This window comes from Pelecanus crispus, chromosome 11 (genome assembly GCF_030463565.1).
Source record: "Pelecanus crispus isolate bPelCri1 chromosome 11, bPelCri1.pri, whole genome shotgun sequence".
NCBI lineage: Eukaryota > Metazoa > Chordata > Aves > Pelecaniformes > Pelecanidae > Pelecanus > Pelecanus crispus.
The window spans coordinates 26,537,052-26,554,394 of record NC_134653.1 but is presented as its reverse complement, the minus strand read 5'-3'; the positions used below and the strand labels follow the sequence as shown (position 1 = coordinate 26,554,394).

General features: G+C 41.3%; 1 protein-coding gene across 6 annotated transcripts in view; it reads left to right on the top strand.

Moving 5' to 3' along the window:
• SPPL3 (signal peptide peptidase like 3) overlaps positions 1–17,343 on the top strand; it is a 66,621-nt gene that overhangs the window by 47,130 nt on the left and 2,148 nt on the right. For 2 of the 6 annotated variants that reach the window (XR_012831470.1, XR_012831466.1), the window contains 10 exons: positions 838–916; positions 1,657–1,769; positions 7,885–7,991; positions 8,968–9,131; positions 10,408–10,607; positions 11,776–11,885; positions 12,619–13,145; positions 14,046–14,089; positions 14,416–14,496; positions 15,299–15,359. Coding sequence is in view for 1 of the 6 variants with exons in the window: in XM_075718180.1 (XP_075574295.1) it covers positions 838–916; positions 1,657–1,769; positions 7,885–7,991; positions 8,968–9,131; positions 10,408–10,607; positions 11,776–11,885; positions 12,619–12,690 (845 nt within the window). In the remaining 5 variants the exon portion in view is untranslated. Of the gene's footprint in view, positions 1–837; positions 917–1,656; positions 1,770–7,884; positions 7,992–8,967; positions 9,132–10,407; positions 10,608–11,775; positions 11,886–12,618; positions 13,675–14,045; positions 14,090–14,415; positions 14,497–15,298; positions 15,360–16,713; positions 16,748–17,343 lie in introns of those variants that run through there. The other 4 variants (XR_012831469.1, XR_012831467.1, XR_012831468.1 and 1 more) reach the window with 4 other exon arrangements.

Sequence of the window (17,343 nt, the reverse complement as noted above, 5' to 3'; positions counted from 1 at the left end):
GCAAGCGACTCTTCTATTTTCATTTCAGTCTGTTCTTGGCACAGCAGTTTTGGATGCATGCTGCTGACATGTCTGTGTCTCCACACTGTCACTCTTCAGCCTTTTAAACAGTCCTTAGTACAAATTCAGTGCTATTTGCTTTTTAAAAAAAGGAGGGAAAAGTGATTATAATTACCAGCAGTTACTAAATGTTTTTAAAAATGCGTGGGTGGGATAAGTATGCTTCTTAAAAAAGAAAATGTTTATGGAAATAGTCTATTTGATGATTTATGTATTTTTATCATCCTGTTTTCAAAAACTTAAACCACTTCATATTTTAAAAAATTTAAGTTGCCAGCTACTAGATATAACTTATTTTAAGTTGTACTGTGTTTCAGTAATGAATAAAGGGTTTTGAGTGAGTCACTATCTTAGTTAACTAAGTGGAAAAAAACTCTTTATTATGCTGACTTAGTCTGTGTCATATGTTGAAGATTTTAAAAGAATCTCAACCACTTTCTAGTAAGTTCTTTCAGTTTTTTTGACTCAATATTTGAAAACTGGTTTTCTTGCTGACATGATCATGAATAGCTTTAAGACTTTTTTCTTTTTTTAAGGTTTGGGAATGGGGTGTTGCATTCCTTTGAGAGCTTTTATTTTGACTGAAGTTTGAAAGCATACTAACAACAGAAGTTCTGCAGAAAACCTTGGAGCCTTTAGCTGCTCTTGCTTTAATAATACTGCAGCATAGGATAGTAGGACATTGTTGCAAGAGCTTTTTCAAATTGGAGAAGCTTGTTTGTGTGCTGTAGGAATTAGGTCTGAATGTACTAATATTACCTTTTCTTCTTTTTCTAGTCCTTGCAACAATAGCTTTCGCTTTCCTTCTGCTCCCGATGTGCCAGTACTTAACACGGCCTTGTTCACCTCAAAACAAGTAAGGACTTGAGAAATCTTTTGCTGCTCTTCTTGTATGTTGGTCTTTTACTGAGAATTCTTTAACAGAGTCTTTGGTTATGAGCATTAACCTCAGGGCTGATGTTTGTGCATATTTTTTGTGCCAACACCACGTTTCCACTTGGAAACTAGGAAGCACAATTTCTGCAAGTCACGCACGCTTGCCAGCCTGGGAAATGCAGTACTATTGCAGGGGACTTGATTTCCCAACAGTGTTTTTTAAAAAGTTTGGCTTATTTTGGCTGAGATTTCAGAATTTGGGATTTGGTATTGGATTTTAATGTTTGTTAACGTTGGACTATGGATTTTAATGCTGGCTCTGTCAGAGACTGTAGTTACACTGGTGAAAATTACAGTTGTTAGTGTCATGTTTTGAAACTAATTTTTTTTCTTTTACCTTGTGACTGGAGTTCATGTTGCAAAAAGAAATATGTTAGATGGTACTAGGAAATAGCATTCATGGTAACAATGTCAAGAGAGGTGCCAGGATTTACAAGGGTTTTTCCATCTCTGTAGTTCAGGCTTTGCACACGTTATTTGAATGTGAAGACAGCTTTTATTTTGTTGCTGTTTTGGTACCTATTTGTGGTAAAGGAACTTCCCTTCAGTTTTTCTTGGCATCTTTCATCAGCAGTTGAGCCTTGTTCCAACAGCATCCATTTTCTGTTCTTTAAATGGAAACATGAAGTCTTCTAGATAATGTTTATATGTTGTTCCTAGGATTTCCTTTGGCTGCTGCGGGCGTTTCACTGCTGCTGAGTTGCTCTCATTTTCTCTGTCTGTGATGCTTGTCCTTATCTGGGTCCTAACTGGCCACTGGCTCCTTATGGACGGTGAGTATGTGAATTAAGGGATTTTACTACTGGTTTGTGCCTGTTCTGACACATCCAGTCACGTGGTGATGATTGGTGAAATTTGCTAATATTAATGGTTTGCTGAGTTGTAATATTGCAAGGTAGACTCCTGAAAACAACTGCTCTCAGGAACATGCCAGGGTAATGTTTGGGACACCTGTTTTTCTGGTTTGTAAAAGCTTCCAAGGAAGTGCCAGAACACTCATGAAAGATATTCTGCACCTGTGTGGTGTAGGGTGGATTGCCAGTTTTAGTTAAAGATGTGTGGAGACAGTGGTTGTTTATGAATCATAACTTGATCTTAACAATCTGGTTAATTTTTGCTGTGCATCTTGTTTTTTGGTTCAGATGATCAAATAATTTTTTGTGAGACAGTTCACAGTAGCTGGCTCTCTTTGATCTCTTTGATGTTTGCCAGTTAGGATGGTGAGATGGGTGAAGCTGGCAGGCATCCAGCTGGCTTGAAGGTGTGATTTTCTCTCCCCCCACTCCCCCATGCTGGTTGAACTGAATTCACAGCTTACTGTTCCAAAAAGGAGCTTTCCTCTTCCCCTCCTGCCTTCCAAATCTCTTATGCTAGCTCTGGCACTTATTTAATCACATGGTAAACTGATTCAGCTCACTAGAATGGCAGCGTACTCTTTTTTTGCCAGGCTATTTTGCTGCTGCTGCAGTGAGATGAATTGGATTATTGTGCAGTCAGGTATGTGCTAAATTTGGCAAAAGGTAAGTGGCGGCATGATGGGATCTGAGAGGATGGAGTGGATATGATAGCAAAGGGATGAAGAGGTAGCCTGGAGCAGGACCTCTGATTCTCAGCAGTGTCAGGCAGCTGAATTGGCTTAGGACATCTCGTGAAATGGCACCCTGAGGTGGTGATTGCTTGAGGAAAAATAGCAGGGACAACATTAGACTCATAGAATCATAGAATGCTTTGGGTTGGAAGGGACCTTTAGAGATCATCCAGCCCAACTCCCCTGCAGCGAGCAGGGACAGCTTTAACTAGATCAGGTTGCTCAGAGCCCCGTCCAACCTGACTTTGAATGTTTCCAGGGATGGGGCCTCCACTACCTCTCTGGGCAACCTGTTCCAGTGCTTCACCACCCTCATTGTAAAAAATTTCTTCCTTATGTCCAGTCTAAATCTACCCTCCTTTAGTTTAAAACCATTACTCCTTGTCCTGTCACAACAGGCCTTGCTAAAAAGATTGCCCCCATCCTTCCTATAGGCCCCCTTTAAGGACTGAAAGGCCACAATAAGGTCTCCCCGCAGCCTTCTCTTCTCCAGGCTGAACAACCCCAACTCTCTCAGCCTGTCCTCGTAGGAGAGGTGCTCCAGCCCTCAGATCATTTTGGTGGCCCTCTTCTGGACCTGCTCCAACAGGTCCATGTCCTTCCTGTGCTGAGGGCTCCAGAGCTGGACACAGTGCTCCAGGTGGGGTCTCACCAGAGCAGAGCAGAGGGGCAGAATCCCCTCCCTCGACCTGCTGGCCATGCTTCTTTGGATGCAGCCCAGGATACGTTTGGCCTTCTGGGCTGCAAGCGCACATTGTTGGCTCATGTCCAGCTTTTCATCCACCAGCACCCCCAAGTCCTTCTCCACAGGGCTGCTCTCAATCCCTTCATCTCCCAGCCTGTATTAATATCGGGGGTTGCCCCGTCCCAGGTGCAGGACATTGCATTTGGCCTTGTTGAACCCCATGAGGTTCACACAGGCCCACCTCTCCAGTTGTCCAGGTCCCTTTGGATGACATCTCGTCCTTCTGGCATGTCAACTGCACCACTCAGCTTGGTGTCGTCTGCAAACTTGCTGAGGGTGCATTCAAACCTGCCCCTGAGATTGTTTGTTGCAATAGAAAACATACATCCCATCAGCTTTCCAGCTCCTCCTAAATGAGACAGCAGCAGCAGAAAGTCCTTAGCACTAGAACCTCTCGTGGCACCTTGATTATTTCTTTTGTATGTAGGCATTAAGTTTCATTCATGCTTTTTGCTGCTTTAGGAGTTCCACCTGTTGTATGTTAGGGAATGCCTTTTAAAGTACACAGATACTAAATGAAAAAAATGCAGAACATTTTTGTTTTATGTTAAGCAGAGTAGCCCACCATGAAATCAAGGGTGATTTTTGATCTGCAGTAGCTACAAAGCTAAATCGAGTGTCAAGTGTGGATTTTGGCAAAATCTGAAGAGGCTTGTCCACACTGAGCTATCAACAGATGCATTTGCTTAAAAATAGCTATTTCTGTGAGCACTTCCATCTGAAATAGTGGGCTTTGAGGTAATTAATCTGCAGAGTACTGAACTACTGGTGCAGAGTGGTTTCTGGGTTTTACTTCTCTTGGTGGTTGTTTATGATTTACCGAACTGTGTTGACACTGTCTAGCTTTGAAGTATTTTACGTAGTTTATATTAAGAGAGCTTGTACTATATAGGTAAGCCTCCTGCCCTTTGTTCAAATCCAATTAAATCAACATTTGTCAGTGACATTGAACAGGGAACAGCATTTATTGGCTTTTGTCAGGGAAACAGACTCTGCAGTTTTATTCCTCATACTATACTGCTGCAAGTGGAATCACATTGTCTCTGCCTTTACCCTTTGCTGTAACTGAATACTTGAGACCCCACTTAATCTTATTTGGAGGGAAATATGGGCAATAAGTACTGCTTGGTAATATATGCAAGATGAGCACTTGCTCGTCCTCAAGCCAGTGCCTGCCAGCTGCTGGGCGTGCTGTGATCTAACTCCTCCTCCCCGCTTGCATGGGAATGATCTTCTGTTTCACTGCAGGCAGAAAATGTAACAGATGTCGTGAATGTGCTTCACATCGCCTGGGCCGGCGGCTGGAGGGAGAAGTGGGGCAGGCATTTCTTCTTAACAGTACACCTCGATTTTTGTGTGTATGGTTTGTTGTTGTGCAGTTGATTCTCTCTTTACAAGAGTTTTTCTACTTTAGAGCTGAGGAAAAAGGAGGGGAAATACAAAATTAAGGTACAGCAGTTCCTGCCAGAACAGTCTTCATTGCTCAAATACTACAATTCCCCCGTCTGCACAGTAGTTGGTTGAATTGTTTCTAAAGCCAGGGACATTTTACAGGATAGAATGAGCAGATACTGTCTCCAGGGGGTTGTTCTGGCATGTGATGATGTACATTTATAGGTCTTGAAATGCTTATTTCTCAGAGCAGATTGTTTAATGACAGAATCATCAAGGATGGTCACTGTCCCCTGGTAAAGCCTGGTTAAAAGCTTTCCTGAATAGTGGACGTAGCTGGAGATGTACAATGGGAATGCTATAGATGTATGCAGTGTCTGTCTATAGCAACAGAGTGAACTGAATGGTCATGGATACCCCGGGAGCTGCTGCAGACCTTAACTGCTGCGGCAGTCAGGCAGAGGCTACTTCGTGTGTTCTTATTCCCACTCTTTAAAATACACTTTGAGAGTTTTATAGGAATATGATTAGATCAGAACTTCAGTACCTGTTTCTTTCAAAGGTGAACTGGTGGCCTGTGGGGGAAGTTTAAGCCTTGCCAGCTTGCATGCTGCTTTGTAAACCAGACACCACACCACCAGCATCTTGGTGGTTTCATCTGTCTGGTAGTACTACTGCAGTAGTGCAGTAAAGCTGAAAAATAGGCTGTATCCGGAGAGTCTAATCACATATGCAAGAGTATTCTTAATCCTCAGAATATCCTTATTCCGTAAGGAGTGTGCTTGCAGGGACTGTGAAGTTAATCAGCTCTGTTAATTGAAGGTTACTTCTTTCAGTTAGTTCTTTCTTAATCAGCTCCATAAACCCGCTGCCCAGCACTTCCAACCCAGAGCTATTGTTTGTGTGGCTATTTTACCTTTTTTTCTTTCTTTCTCTCTCTCTTATCTTTTTTTTTTTTTTTTTTTTTAAATGATTTGGAGTATATTTCAATGGAGATCTGCTGTACATAGTTTGTGACCACCATCCAGGAGCCTGAATATGGATGAGTTTGTTTCTCATATGATTTCTGGACTTTTTCACTGGAAAAGGAAGCTGGCTTCCATTTAGAGAAGCCTGTTGGTGGTTTGACTGCACTTGAGCCTATATTACTCATACTTGCTCTCGGGCATTCTCACTTCCCTTCTGGTTTTTAAATTTACCAATATTTTTTAAAACAGTTGCAAAACTGCATAATTATTAGTATGTGTATTTCACTGTCATCTAAAGGACTTTTTTCCATCTCCTCTCCTACCCGGTATTTGCTTAGTTTGATGAAAGTGTCTTGCGCATGTGCCTGCATTTCATTTCAGCGATAAGAGAAATAGAGTGTGTGAACAGTAGATAAAACTTCATGCTGGTTAAAATATTTCCACTTCTAGTTAATTATAACCTGGAAATCCTCTCCTAAATATAGGCTTGCTTGAGCTATTATTAACATTGGCTTTAGAGAAACCTCTCTAAGACACTGTGCCCTTGTATTTGCTCTTCTGCCAGAGGAAGTCTATAACTGACGGCTATATTGAATTACTGAATGCAGTTCTTTTTCTCGCTGCTTTGCTGTGTCAAATTCTTTAAACCTCAATAATTTGCTTACATTTTATAGCTAGTTACAGTTATGCAGCACGATTTAGGGTACATTTTTATGTGAGTAATCCCATTACTTCGTTAAAACTGGCAGCCATGACACTTAGTGTTGTGCTAAGCTTGTCAATTCTCAAAAGATAAGGTGGGTTTGGCAAAGTCATTGCCGGGATGCAACCCCTGGGCACTGCAAGCAGCCACACTGGCAGGTGTTCGATGACCCTTTTTTCCCTTGAATCTGTATGGAAATGTTTCCATAGTCTTCTGATGGAAGAACTCCACATCTTTCAGGTGAAATGCAAGCATAAGGTAGTTTTACAGTTGCATAATTATAGTGTGAGAATCCGAAGGTTAACTTGTAAATTTTGGCTTAGTCAAGTTGTCACGCTGGTGGGCATATATGTAATGAATAAATTTGCCCTGCAGTTTCAGTTGGTCAAAATAGGATTACAGCTTTTTACAAATCTTGTGTCATGTTAGACAAATACATTTTGTTTACAAATGTCTGCATACTTATGTAATCTGGTCCCAACAGGGCTCCGTTATTCCTTGTAAATATACTGATATCATAGATGAAAGTTGACTTACTTTTTAAAAATTTTTAGTTTAAGTATCTCTTTAGGGATTTGCTTGTAACGAGTTGAAATATATTTGATTGTCAGTTGGCTATATTTGGTAGCTAAGGCTAGGCTTAAAGAAGCAGGAAATCACACAAATGTGAAGACTGGGATTTTTTTTTTAGTGTAACACCTTAGTTTTCTACCCTGACAAAATTCCCCTCGGAACAGAACTAACATCTGAGCTGCGGCATGTCATTCAGCTTGTTGATCTGGCTGAAAACTCACCTTTGGGAGAGAGGTTAGGAAAAGACTTGCCCATATTTTTTTTCCCCATTGGTAAGTATGCTTTCACATAGATTTTTGTTACTGGGGAAATCCCTGTACATCTAAACAATAATATTTCATAGTTCAAGCAGTCTTAAACAGTCTTGCCCAAGCAGAAGATTGGTTTGAGTGGGTTTTTGTCATATCATGTTCTAACATGTCACGTAACCATGCTATTTCTGAATGAAGAGTTTATTTATTTTATGCATTTACTAGAAAACCTCCTAATAGTGTAAAAGTAGAGGTTTCTGTTTGGGGCACAAAGAGCTCCAAGTTGTTTTGTTGCTTCTGTTTTTACCTCAGTAGTTGGTGTTTTATAGGGGACATAGAGTCTCTAGGACACAAGACATGAAAACTTTTTTTTGTGGTGGGTAGTGGAAGTTGAGTGGAATGGGCAGTTGTGCCTGCAGAGGGATTTCTGCTTCCACAGGAGCATGTTCACAGTTGGCCACTGAATGTATTTTGACTTTTCTTAACTCTGGTAAGAAGAATTTCACTATCTGGAAGTAGTACACAGTCATCTAGTGGCATGCAGTGCTGCACAGGTGCAAACAGAGGCTTCTTTGGGGTGTTTTTTGTGGGGGAGGTATGGGCTTGGGTTTTTTTTTCTTTTCGTTTTGCTATTTTTAATGAACTAATTATTTGCTTGCATCTTGTAGCTCTGGCTATGGGCCTCTGTGTTGCAATGATAGCCTTTGTTCGGCTGCCGAGCCTGAAGGTTTCCTGCTTGCTGCTCTCTGGGTTACTAATTTATGATGTCTTTTGGGTAAGTGTTTTGTTTGGTTTTGCTAAAACTTGTTTTTATCCTTTGGATTTGTAATTGGCCTTGGGCCATTTTTACATGAATTGTACTAGTATGAAGTTGATGAAATCTGGCAAAGCCAGAAGACCAGCTTCCTTGCTTCGTTCTGAGACGTTAAAGTCTGCAGCAGTATACAGAATTATTTCCTCGCTAATTAGTTGACAAAAGCAGAAACATGACTGGAATATTTCAACTTTGGCATAGTATTTAAAAAAAGAAATTGGACCTCAAATTTTGAAAGCCTGGCTGAAGATCAGAACAAGCATTTCCAAGTAAACACAAAGCCTTATCCACGCTTGCACAGTACGCACATGCCAACTTCTGATTAGCAGTGAAATCCGCAAAACAGGAATGTAAACTGATTTATAGCCAGTAAGGTTGGCATAAAATCTTACCGCACTTTTACAAGAAACCTGACAGAATCTATTTCGTAATACTGAAAGGATTTTCTTTTACCTTCACATAACATGGAGCACTGATCCGAGGAAGCACTTGTTGACAGCTCTGGCAGCCAGTCAGTTTCCCAGCGTGATGAGCTGTAGCGTAAGACTGTGTTTGAAACAAGTGTTGCATCATTCCGTTTATGAGTGAGCACCGCACTTACCTCTTTGCTGCTTTCAAGCTTTCTCGTATTTTCAGTATCCTGTTACCTGCCTTTGTAGTCCTGGACTACCTACTTTGCCAAAGGATCTCAAGATAGTGATCAATATCTTGATGTCAGAAAGTATATTCCAGTTATTCTTGAGGATTAATAGTGTAAAAAACTTTATCTGAATTTTTGAAATACATTTTGCCTTTTATCATCATATATACAACGTATGTGTAGGGAAATTTGGACAATATCCTTTCTTTTTTTGAATAAGCAAAGCAAAAACACACACAGCTTTGAGGTGCTATATAATTGCAGATTGTAATTTCTGATGATTTCCTTGCTCTGTAGGTGTTTTTTTCTGCCTACATCTTTAACAGCAATGTTATGGTGAAGGTGGCCACACAACCAGCTGATAACCCCCTTGATGTTTTATCCCGGAAACTTCACCTGGGACCAAATGTGGGTAGAGATGTTCCCCGTCTGTCGCTGCCTGGTAAACTTGTATTTCCAAGGTAAAATCAGCAGTTCTTTTACTGTATTATAGAAGAAAAATTTTCCCTCCCTGTACTTTTTAGTAGCACTGATTGTATTGGAAAATATCATCTTAGTGTTCCCTGTTTAGTCACTCTTCATGATAAAAAGGTATACAATGAGTAGTGAGGATCGGACACTTTGCATTTGCTGACTCATAGCATGCAGAAATGATCCTAATTAGGTTAAAAGCTGGCCTGTTCAGAACAGGATATGCTTTTCAACATACGTGTGAGTTCTACAGTTTAATGACTGCTATTGTAGGATTTGTGACCTAATGCTTAAAAGCAAAAGACCTGAGGCTTATTAAAACATCAGAATAGTCTTGATTACTGCATAATTGCAAGTGATTGGGAAGGGAGTTAGAAACTGATCTAAGCAAGGGTGGCTTACCGGGTAAGTGCTGTGTTGGAGGGAGATTATTCCACATCCCTCTGCTGCAGGGGTTCCTTGATGCCTCAGGTTTTGAACCAAATATCCGTAGGCCTCATTGGGCAGTAAGCTCCAATGCGCCAGCAGTTATGCAGTAGGTTATGTTGGCATATTTATTCTATTCTTGTTTCTTTAGATGTTGGGATGCTGAAATTACAGAGATTAGGAGTTGGTTGTCTGCAATGATAAAAACAAAATTGTTCATTTTGTCACTTTGTAATAACTTAATTTGGCTTCGTTTTCATGAAAAAGATCTTGGATTTAAGATAATGGGCAACTTTCATTCTTAATCTACTTAGCAATTTGATCTTTTCTGGGAGTCTGGTGAGACTGTAGTTTTCTACATGTTTTGTCTGAATGAGGCCAAAGATCTGAAAAGTCCATAAATTGACATACTGCCTTGTATTAGAGGTGATCTATGCATACGGGAATGAAGGTGCAGTGCCTATCAATGTTAATCAAACCGTTTGATAAAAGGGTCAGCCGGTACCTCCCATCAATGCTTAGAAGAACGACGATTGAAATACTGAGTTGATGGATCCGTTTCACTGAGTGACTTAAGACCAAAAGCAGCTTAAACACTACTGGTAGAAATAAAATGGTTTGGAGCAACATGTCATTACTGTCAAAATCGGTATGTTTAAAACTGAGCTGGTGAAATCGCTGAGGAAAAAATCTTCATTAGCCAGCATTTAGCTTCTACTACATAAAAGTTTGCTGGTAGAAAGAAGGGATGTGCAAAACGAAGCTCAAAACCGAAGTGGAGGAGTCAGGAGCTTGTCACCCTTTGTCTTGGGCACGAACCCAATTTCAGTTGCTCTCTAGTTCCACAGGCAGCCACTTCTCTATGCTGGGGATCGGAGATATTGTGATGCCGGGTCTTCTGCTCTGCTTTGTCTTGCGTTACGATAACTACAAAAAGCAAGCCAACAGTGATTCCTGTGGTGCCCCAGGACCAGGGAACATCTCTGGACGTATGCAGAAGGTCTCTTACTTTCACTGCACACTTATTGGATATTTTGTAGGTGAGTAATTAGTTTAATATGGATAGCTGCTTAGTGAGCAGAAGTGGGATTATTGTAGTAGGTTCAAAAGATGATGAAACCAAGTGTAAAGAGGCTTGGAGAGAACGCTTGGTTATGTTCTTTTTTTAATCCACCCTTTGGGTTTCATTGGCATGGTCTAGGGAGAAAAACCCTTCTACAGTCTTCTTTTTAAGATTTTGTTGTATTTTATTTAGAGGATCACAGGTTCAATCCCTGCTTACTGCGGGGGGGTTGGGCTCAATGATCTCTCAAGGTCCCTTCCAACCCAAAAGCATTCTATGATTCTATGATTTTATGATGGAAAAGATTATCAGTGTATTATTGTTAGCAACTTTTCATACTTTGCTTAACTAGCATAGAAAATGTCGTAGCTCATACCTGCATTATGGGGAAGAATACGGGAGTTTCTACGTGGATTATACTGTGCAAGAGTACGTCTCAGTAATTCATCTAGATAGTTCCTGCATTTTTGTATTCTACTGTTAATGCTTATGATCCTGTGACATTTTAGTACATATGGAAAATCGTAAGTAGTCACACCTGGAATGCTGCTTATGATATGATGTAGCCATCCCTCACTCCCTAACACAAAATAGAATTTTCCCCAAGGTCAGGACGTGTGTGTGCATATCCTGATGTCGTGCAGTCCTTCTGAGGATGAAAAGGAAAGATCATTTCCTACCAGTAGCCTTCCTCCTCCCCCTTCCCGTCTTTCCCCCTACATTCCCTTTTGGCAAGTATCCGGAAAACGATTCCAGGTGTGTACAATCCTTCCTCTCAGCCCCCGTTTCTCAGGCTAGGGCCCTCAGACAGACAGTCTCAAGCAGTACCAGCACTGGAGTAGCACTTCAGTGTGGTGCATTCAACTTCCTCCCCTTCGCCTTTTGTTGTGTTTTGTTTGCAGTATGCTTACCTTAGTCTTTGAGATTCAAAACGGGAGCATGTGGCTCAACACAGCCTAGTATTAATATAGAGTAATTTTTCACCTTTTTGTTTGTTTTAAATCTGTTCAGGGAAAGCGAAGCACAGGTAAGTAACTTTTCCACAGCCTGTCTCTTAAAACGGTGGGGAAGGGAGCCACGTGTGGATGAAATGATGAGAACATCCATATGCAACCTAAAGATATAGTAACTTTTTTCTTTTACAGGTCTATTAACTGCAACAGTAGCTTCTCGTATTCACCGGGCAGCCCAGCCAGCCCTACTCTATTTGGTACCATTTACTTTATTGCCGCTCCTCACCATGGCCTATTTAAAGGTAAGAAAGGATTATGTATTCTCAGCAGGAAGCTCTGGGGGTCAGCTGGAGGCGGGTTCAGTGTTCTTGCACTGGGCAGCAGTTCTCGTGAGGGTGACGCGTGTCCTTAACAGCCCTGGCCCAGAACTAAGGTACCGCTGCTGTTGGGGTGAATCTTCATTTTGGAGGACTGAGTAACTGAGAGATGAGTTCCTGAAATAGAAGATAATTTATGTACATAAAGTACCAGTAATAATAAACTAACCAAATTCTGAAGTATTAAATGCTGTTTTAATTAAATAAGTGAATTTGTCCTCACCCAGCTGGTCATGAAAGAATGTGTGCACAGAGGTCGAACAGAGATTGGAGAGGCAGATCCTTGTTTATCTCTTTCCAGCCACATGTTCTGAACTGAAATTTTAAAATGTAACCTTTCCTGTTACAGGGCTGTTGTTGAAACACATATCTAGCACTCTGCAGAGTGGAGCATAAGAAAGGGCAGGATTTTCCACCTGCATAAATATTTCCTTTCCATCAGAAACCCATTTTAGGTAGATCTGCTGCCAAAATAAGATGTTCTGGCCTGACAGGGAAAGGATTTATTTTTTACTGTCTTTATTGTAATTTGCAAAACAGGTGAAGAATAGATTGGCTTTAAGACATGCTTGCAATTATATATGCATTTTAAAATCTGAATTCTAAGTGGACTTTAAAGTTTCTGAGCGCAGAGTCCTTCTGCTGTTTTCCTGCCTAGGGCGATCTACGTCGCATGTGGTCTGAGCCTTTCCACTCCAAGTCCAGCAGCTCCCGTTTCCTGGAAGTATGATGGAACAGATAGAAAGTGAACTGAACTTCTGCCTTGGTCCTTTTCACTTTAACTTGTGGCTTTGTCATCTCCTAAAGCTGGACTGGCTGGTACTTGGGAAGGTACCAATTACGGGACTTGTATGAAAGGACTTTGTATTAAAAGGAGGAAAAGGAAAAAAAGCTAAGATCCTGGAGCTCCGTGTGACTCCGTGTCTCCCTGCAGATGTGGAATTGGGGACCCTTTGTGCAACTGCAGCCACTTTCCTCTTTTCCTCACTCGGATGGATTAGTACCGGGCTATTACCTTTGTGAGAGAGGAAGAGACAGACTTGAAACTGAAAACGGCTTGGAGTCGTTCAAAAACTTGTGAACACTAAACATTTAAGCAAACTGAAGCTTCTTCAGAGAACCCCTCGTGGACACTGGGACCAGTTTCCTGCTGGACTTCGGTTTTGAAAAGAACTGAGACAGAAGGTCTTCTGTCACAATATTGGGTTTTTTTGATTTATTAAATATTTCCTGTGGTGTGAGGTTACTTATTAAATCCACAGACATTGAGTGACTTCTTGCAGTATACATATAAAAATTTGTTGTAACAAGTTACATTTCCACCCAGATGTCATGTTGCAGTGAAAAAGGGCACGATTTTTATACATATATATATATATACACACATATAGATATATATATGAATAAATAAAAAGGAAAACCTGCTAAGATCATGCTATGTAGCAGACAGGGGCTTGCTGTAATTTTTAGCATGTAGAGCGGTTTACTATGGCTTTCTTGTATATGGATCTACAATGAGCTGCTGTTTTTTTCCCCCCCCTCCTACAACTGAACCTGCAGTTTAAAAACAAGCATAGTATTTGTACTGATTGTACTCATGGACTTTAGGGGGATATTCGACTTTGATCAATGTAGCAAACTAGGGAAGAAAAAAGTTCAAACCCAACCCTGTTCGTTTGAGGGGGGAGGGGGTGGGGGAGTGTCTTTTTTCTTTTTTTTTCTTTTTTTTTTTTTAAATTTTGTTTTTTTACAAACAGCTCCCTTGCAGGTCTTTAGTAGTTCCTTCTTGACCCAGTTGCATGTATGATAGCGGCAATTGTCTTTGTGCTTTCTGATCATAGTAATGTATCACTTGTAAATACATTTTTTTCTATTTTCTATTTTTTTGTATTTTTTGCATTTTGTTTCATTAGTGTGCTGTATTTTTTCCATGCCCCTGCCCCTTAAAGGAAAAAAAAAAAAAAAAGGAAAAAAGAAAAAAGAAAACTGTCCTTTACTGTTGTGACTGGTTGGAGTTTGTGTGTTGACTGCTTTGTACCTGTAGCCTGTTAAAATGTGGATTTTCTTTTTTTTTTTTTAAACCAGCAGTTCCTGTTATGTTGTTTTATTGACTGAAAGGCTTCACTGAGGTAACTAGAACTTCTGTCCTTTAAAATACTCTGCCAAATTGGGTTTGGGGAACTCTCCTGAAAGGTCATAGCTCTTGTTAGTTGGATAGATGCTGGTAACTGTGAGTTGACTGGAGAAAAACAGGAATGTTTAAGAATGAACCTGACTGAACAGTAACATTACTTTGGGGTACAGTTTCGTTGCAACAGGTAAGGAAGCTTCAGTGAAACATCTGATCCTTTCTGCTCTGTCAGATGTTACCAGAAGAGCATATTTAGCGCAGTAGAAAATGTTGTCTAGCCACGTGTGTGTACTGTCGTTAATTAACATCTTTCTCTGTTCTTAGGCAGGTCTGCCACTGCTCGCAGGCAGAGGGGCTGACGGGGCTGACGGCCTCTGAGCTGGCTGTAACAGATCTCTGAGACAGGTAAAACATCTGAAGAAACAGTAAGCAGCAGCACAGGGGGCTCTAAGATTTAGCAAGTGTGGGTGGGCGAGTGTGGCAAGGGGGATGTGACTTCATTAATCCACCTGCCCCCAAGTTCGTATCTTTCACTTAGTTGAAGGCATTTCCTCTAACATGTGCCTGCAGTGCTCATCATCAGGCAACTGTCACATTTTAATGAAGTAAATAGTTTTTAATTAAAAATCTGCTTTTACTGTTCGTAGCAGGTGTTAGGTCCCAGACTTGCAGTCAGCTTGGGATAACAGAAAGGCATCAGTTTTCAACTACACACCTCAAACTTAAGGTGAATAAAATATTGGCAAGCATTTTTGGAGAGAGAAAAAAGAATTTTGGGGTTTTTTTTGTGCCCAGAGGTTCCAAGCAGTGGAGTAATGTCTTTAGATCCAGTTTGCTACTACTTTATCTCCCCAGCCCTTCCACCCACCTGACAGCAATGCACATCTCAGGTGCTTTCAGCTTCTTGGCAGTTCCCTCCTGTCTTTGGAATAAAATAAAAGGCCTTTCTCTGTTTTGCAGTGGCATTTTTTAGTCCCCGCCAGGAAAGCGTGACTATGAATGATCTTCTGCACTTAAAAAGGATTCTGGAAAAAGTTCCAGGAGTGATAATTGACAAATGCTTAATAAGAATTAATTTAGCTTTCTAGAAAAAATTTGGCCTTCCTTTTTAAGCTGTATTGCCCTCCTGCACACTGTGCCACCTTCTGATTTGCACTGAGGTAAGAGACAGAGCTGTAATTGCAACACTTTGTTTCTGAACCCACAGGTAGTGCCTGCTGCACTGAGCTGACTGCCCCGCTTCCCCGGCGGAAGCTTGCACCTGCCAGGTGAGCAAAACTGGACTGAAAAGTGTTTGCTGCCCCTTCAGGGTGGAACAGCAGCTGCCACTGGCAGGGAAAGGATTTTGGTGCTTTGCAGAGGTTAACTGAAGCATAACTGTTCTAAATACGAAGCTATTACACTTGCAGAAGGAAAAGCATTCTCCTAAGTTTTTTAAGTTAAAGCTGTGAAGCTTTGTCCCACAGCTCTCCTGTCTAGAGCAACCTCAGCATTTGGGGGGCTTAGAAATAGATTCCTACCTCAGTACTCAGCTGCTGGGCCCTCTCTGCACAGACGCACCTTTTGTCCTTGTTTCTTCAGCCTGGCCGACTACGCATCTTCTCAGCTTGAGGATGAAACTGTACAAGCTGCTTTGGGTCCTTTGGACTTCCAGAGGCCATCGAGGGCCTAGGGTTCCCTGGCCCCGCGGGGTCTGGCACGGTTGTTTATGCCGCCTCAGTTTAACATTTTGCTGAACTCCTTCATAAACTACTTCACACAAAGTTCTGCAGTGAGATTGCCAAGCCCTTTCTTCTGAAAAGGTGTAAAAAAAAAATTTTTAATAATTATTTGACTAACATAAGCCCTCTTGTAGGAAGGTAAAAGGCTACTGGCAAAAAAGTGGTAACTAGAGCATGTTTATAGCAAAGTTGTCAGGACACGGACCAGAATTCTAATGTACAAACCTGTTAACAGTTCTGGAGTCGGTTTTCTGCTGTGTCTTTGGGAGTAGTCAGCCTAGAAAATTTACTGTTTGTATTTTGAAATTTCCCCAAGGTCACACTTAATCTTGCAAACATTATGAATTCAGAAATGACCTGGTGTTGTCTAGCCAGGCAGTATGGGTAAAGTGTATCGAAAATGCAAGCTGGTCGTTCTGTGTCTGTATTGGCCTGTTGGGAGCAACCCAGGAAGTCGTCAAATCCGTGCCCAGCCCAGCTGTGCGGCCGTACTGCGCTGCCTGCAGAGGCTCTGGAGCACACCGGTGTGGCCAGCGCTGCAGTTTCAGTCGTGTGACATTCAGAAGCCTTTTGCCGAGATGAACGTTTCCCGTCTTGAGTGTGGAAGCACAGTATGTTCTGTGAGAGAAGGGGAAGAAGTCATTGAGGCAATTAGGAAACATACGTTGATGGTTGGGTGGCTTCCCCAGCTCAGTAGTGACCTCCTTGGAGGGGGAAGTGGAAGGAAGGCTCCCAAGTATTTTTCTTTTTATACAAGCAGTGAGTGGAATTTGCAATTAATTTTTAGCTAAACAGTAGTAAACTGCATTTTTCATTCAAGTTACAACACTGTCATTTTTCTTATCTCTATTCCTTTTCTTCTTCCTGTTATTCTTATGGGTACTTTGCTTTTTTACTTCAGGATGCCTTTAAAATTTGGTATTTCTCACGCTTTCCAAGATCTCCAACATAACCCGAATGTGTGGCTGTTGCCAGGTCTGTGTGTATAATGCGGGCTCTCAACTTAGGTAAAACAGAATTTTAATTTAAAAATATTTCATTTGTCCCATTTTTCTCATAGATAACATTATCAGAAAAGACTAGTAGAGGAGACTATTCTGATGTGAAAGCAATACTACAGCAATTTCAGCTGAGTCCTGTAGAACATATGTAGAACACGTAGTCCTGTATAACACTGCTTAAACTTGGAAGGCTGAGATAGCGCTTCAGTTTTTTTCGAAATTGTATGAAATTGAGAGGTGAGCCCTGTCCCGCTGTGCTCCGAGGAAGGTCGATGCTTCGGAAGGGGATCCAGACTCCGGGCAGCTCCTCATTTGTGGTGGGGGATGGGCCGAGAAGGATGTGGCTCCTGTCTGTGCTCTCCAGGGAGAGTTAAATATTTCTCACCTGCGTGTATTTTATTGTGACAGCCCAGAACAGCTCGTCTCTTCTCATCTGTTGGGAACTCCCATGAAGAGACTGTGAGCTTTATATATGATACAAAATATATCAAATCTAAGGCAGGGGGGGTGGGAAGTAACTCCTCATTTCT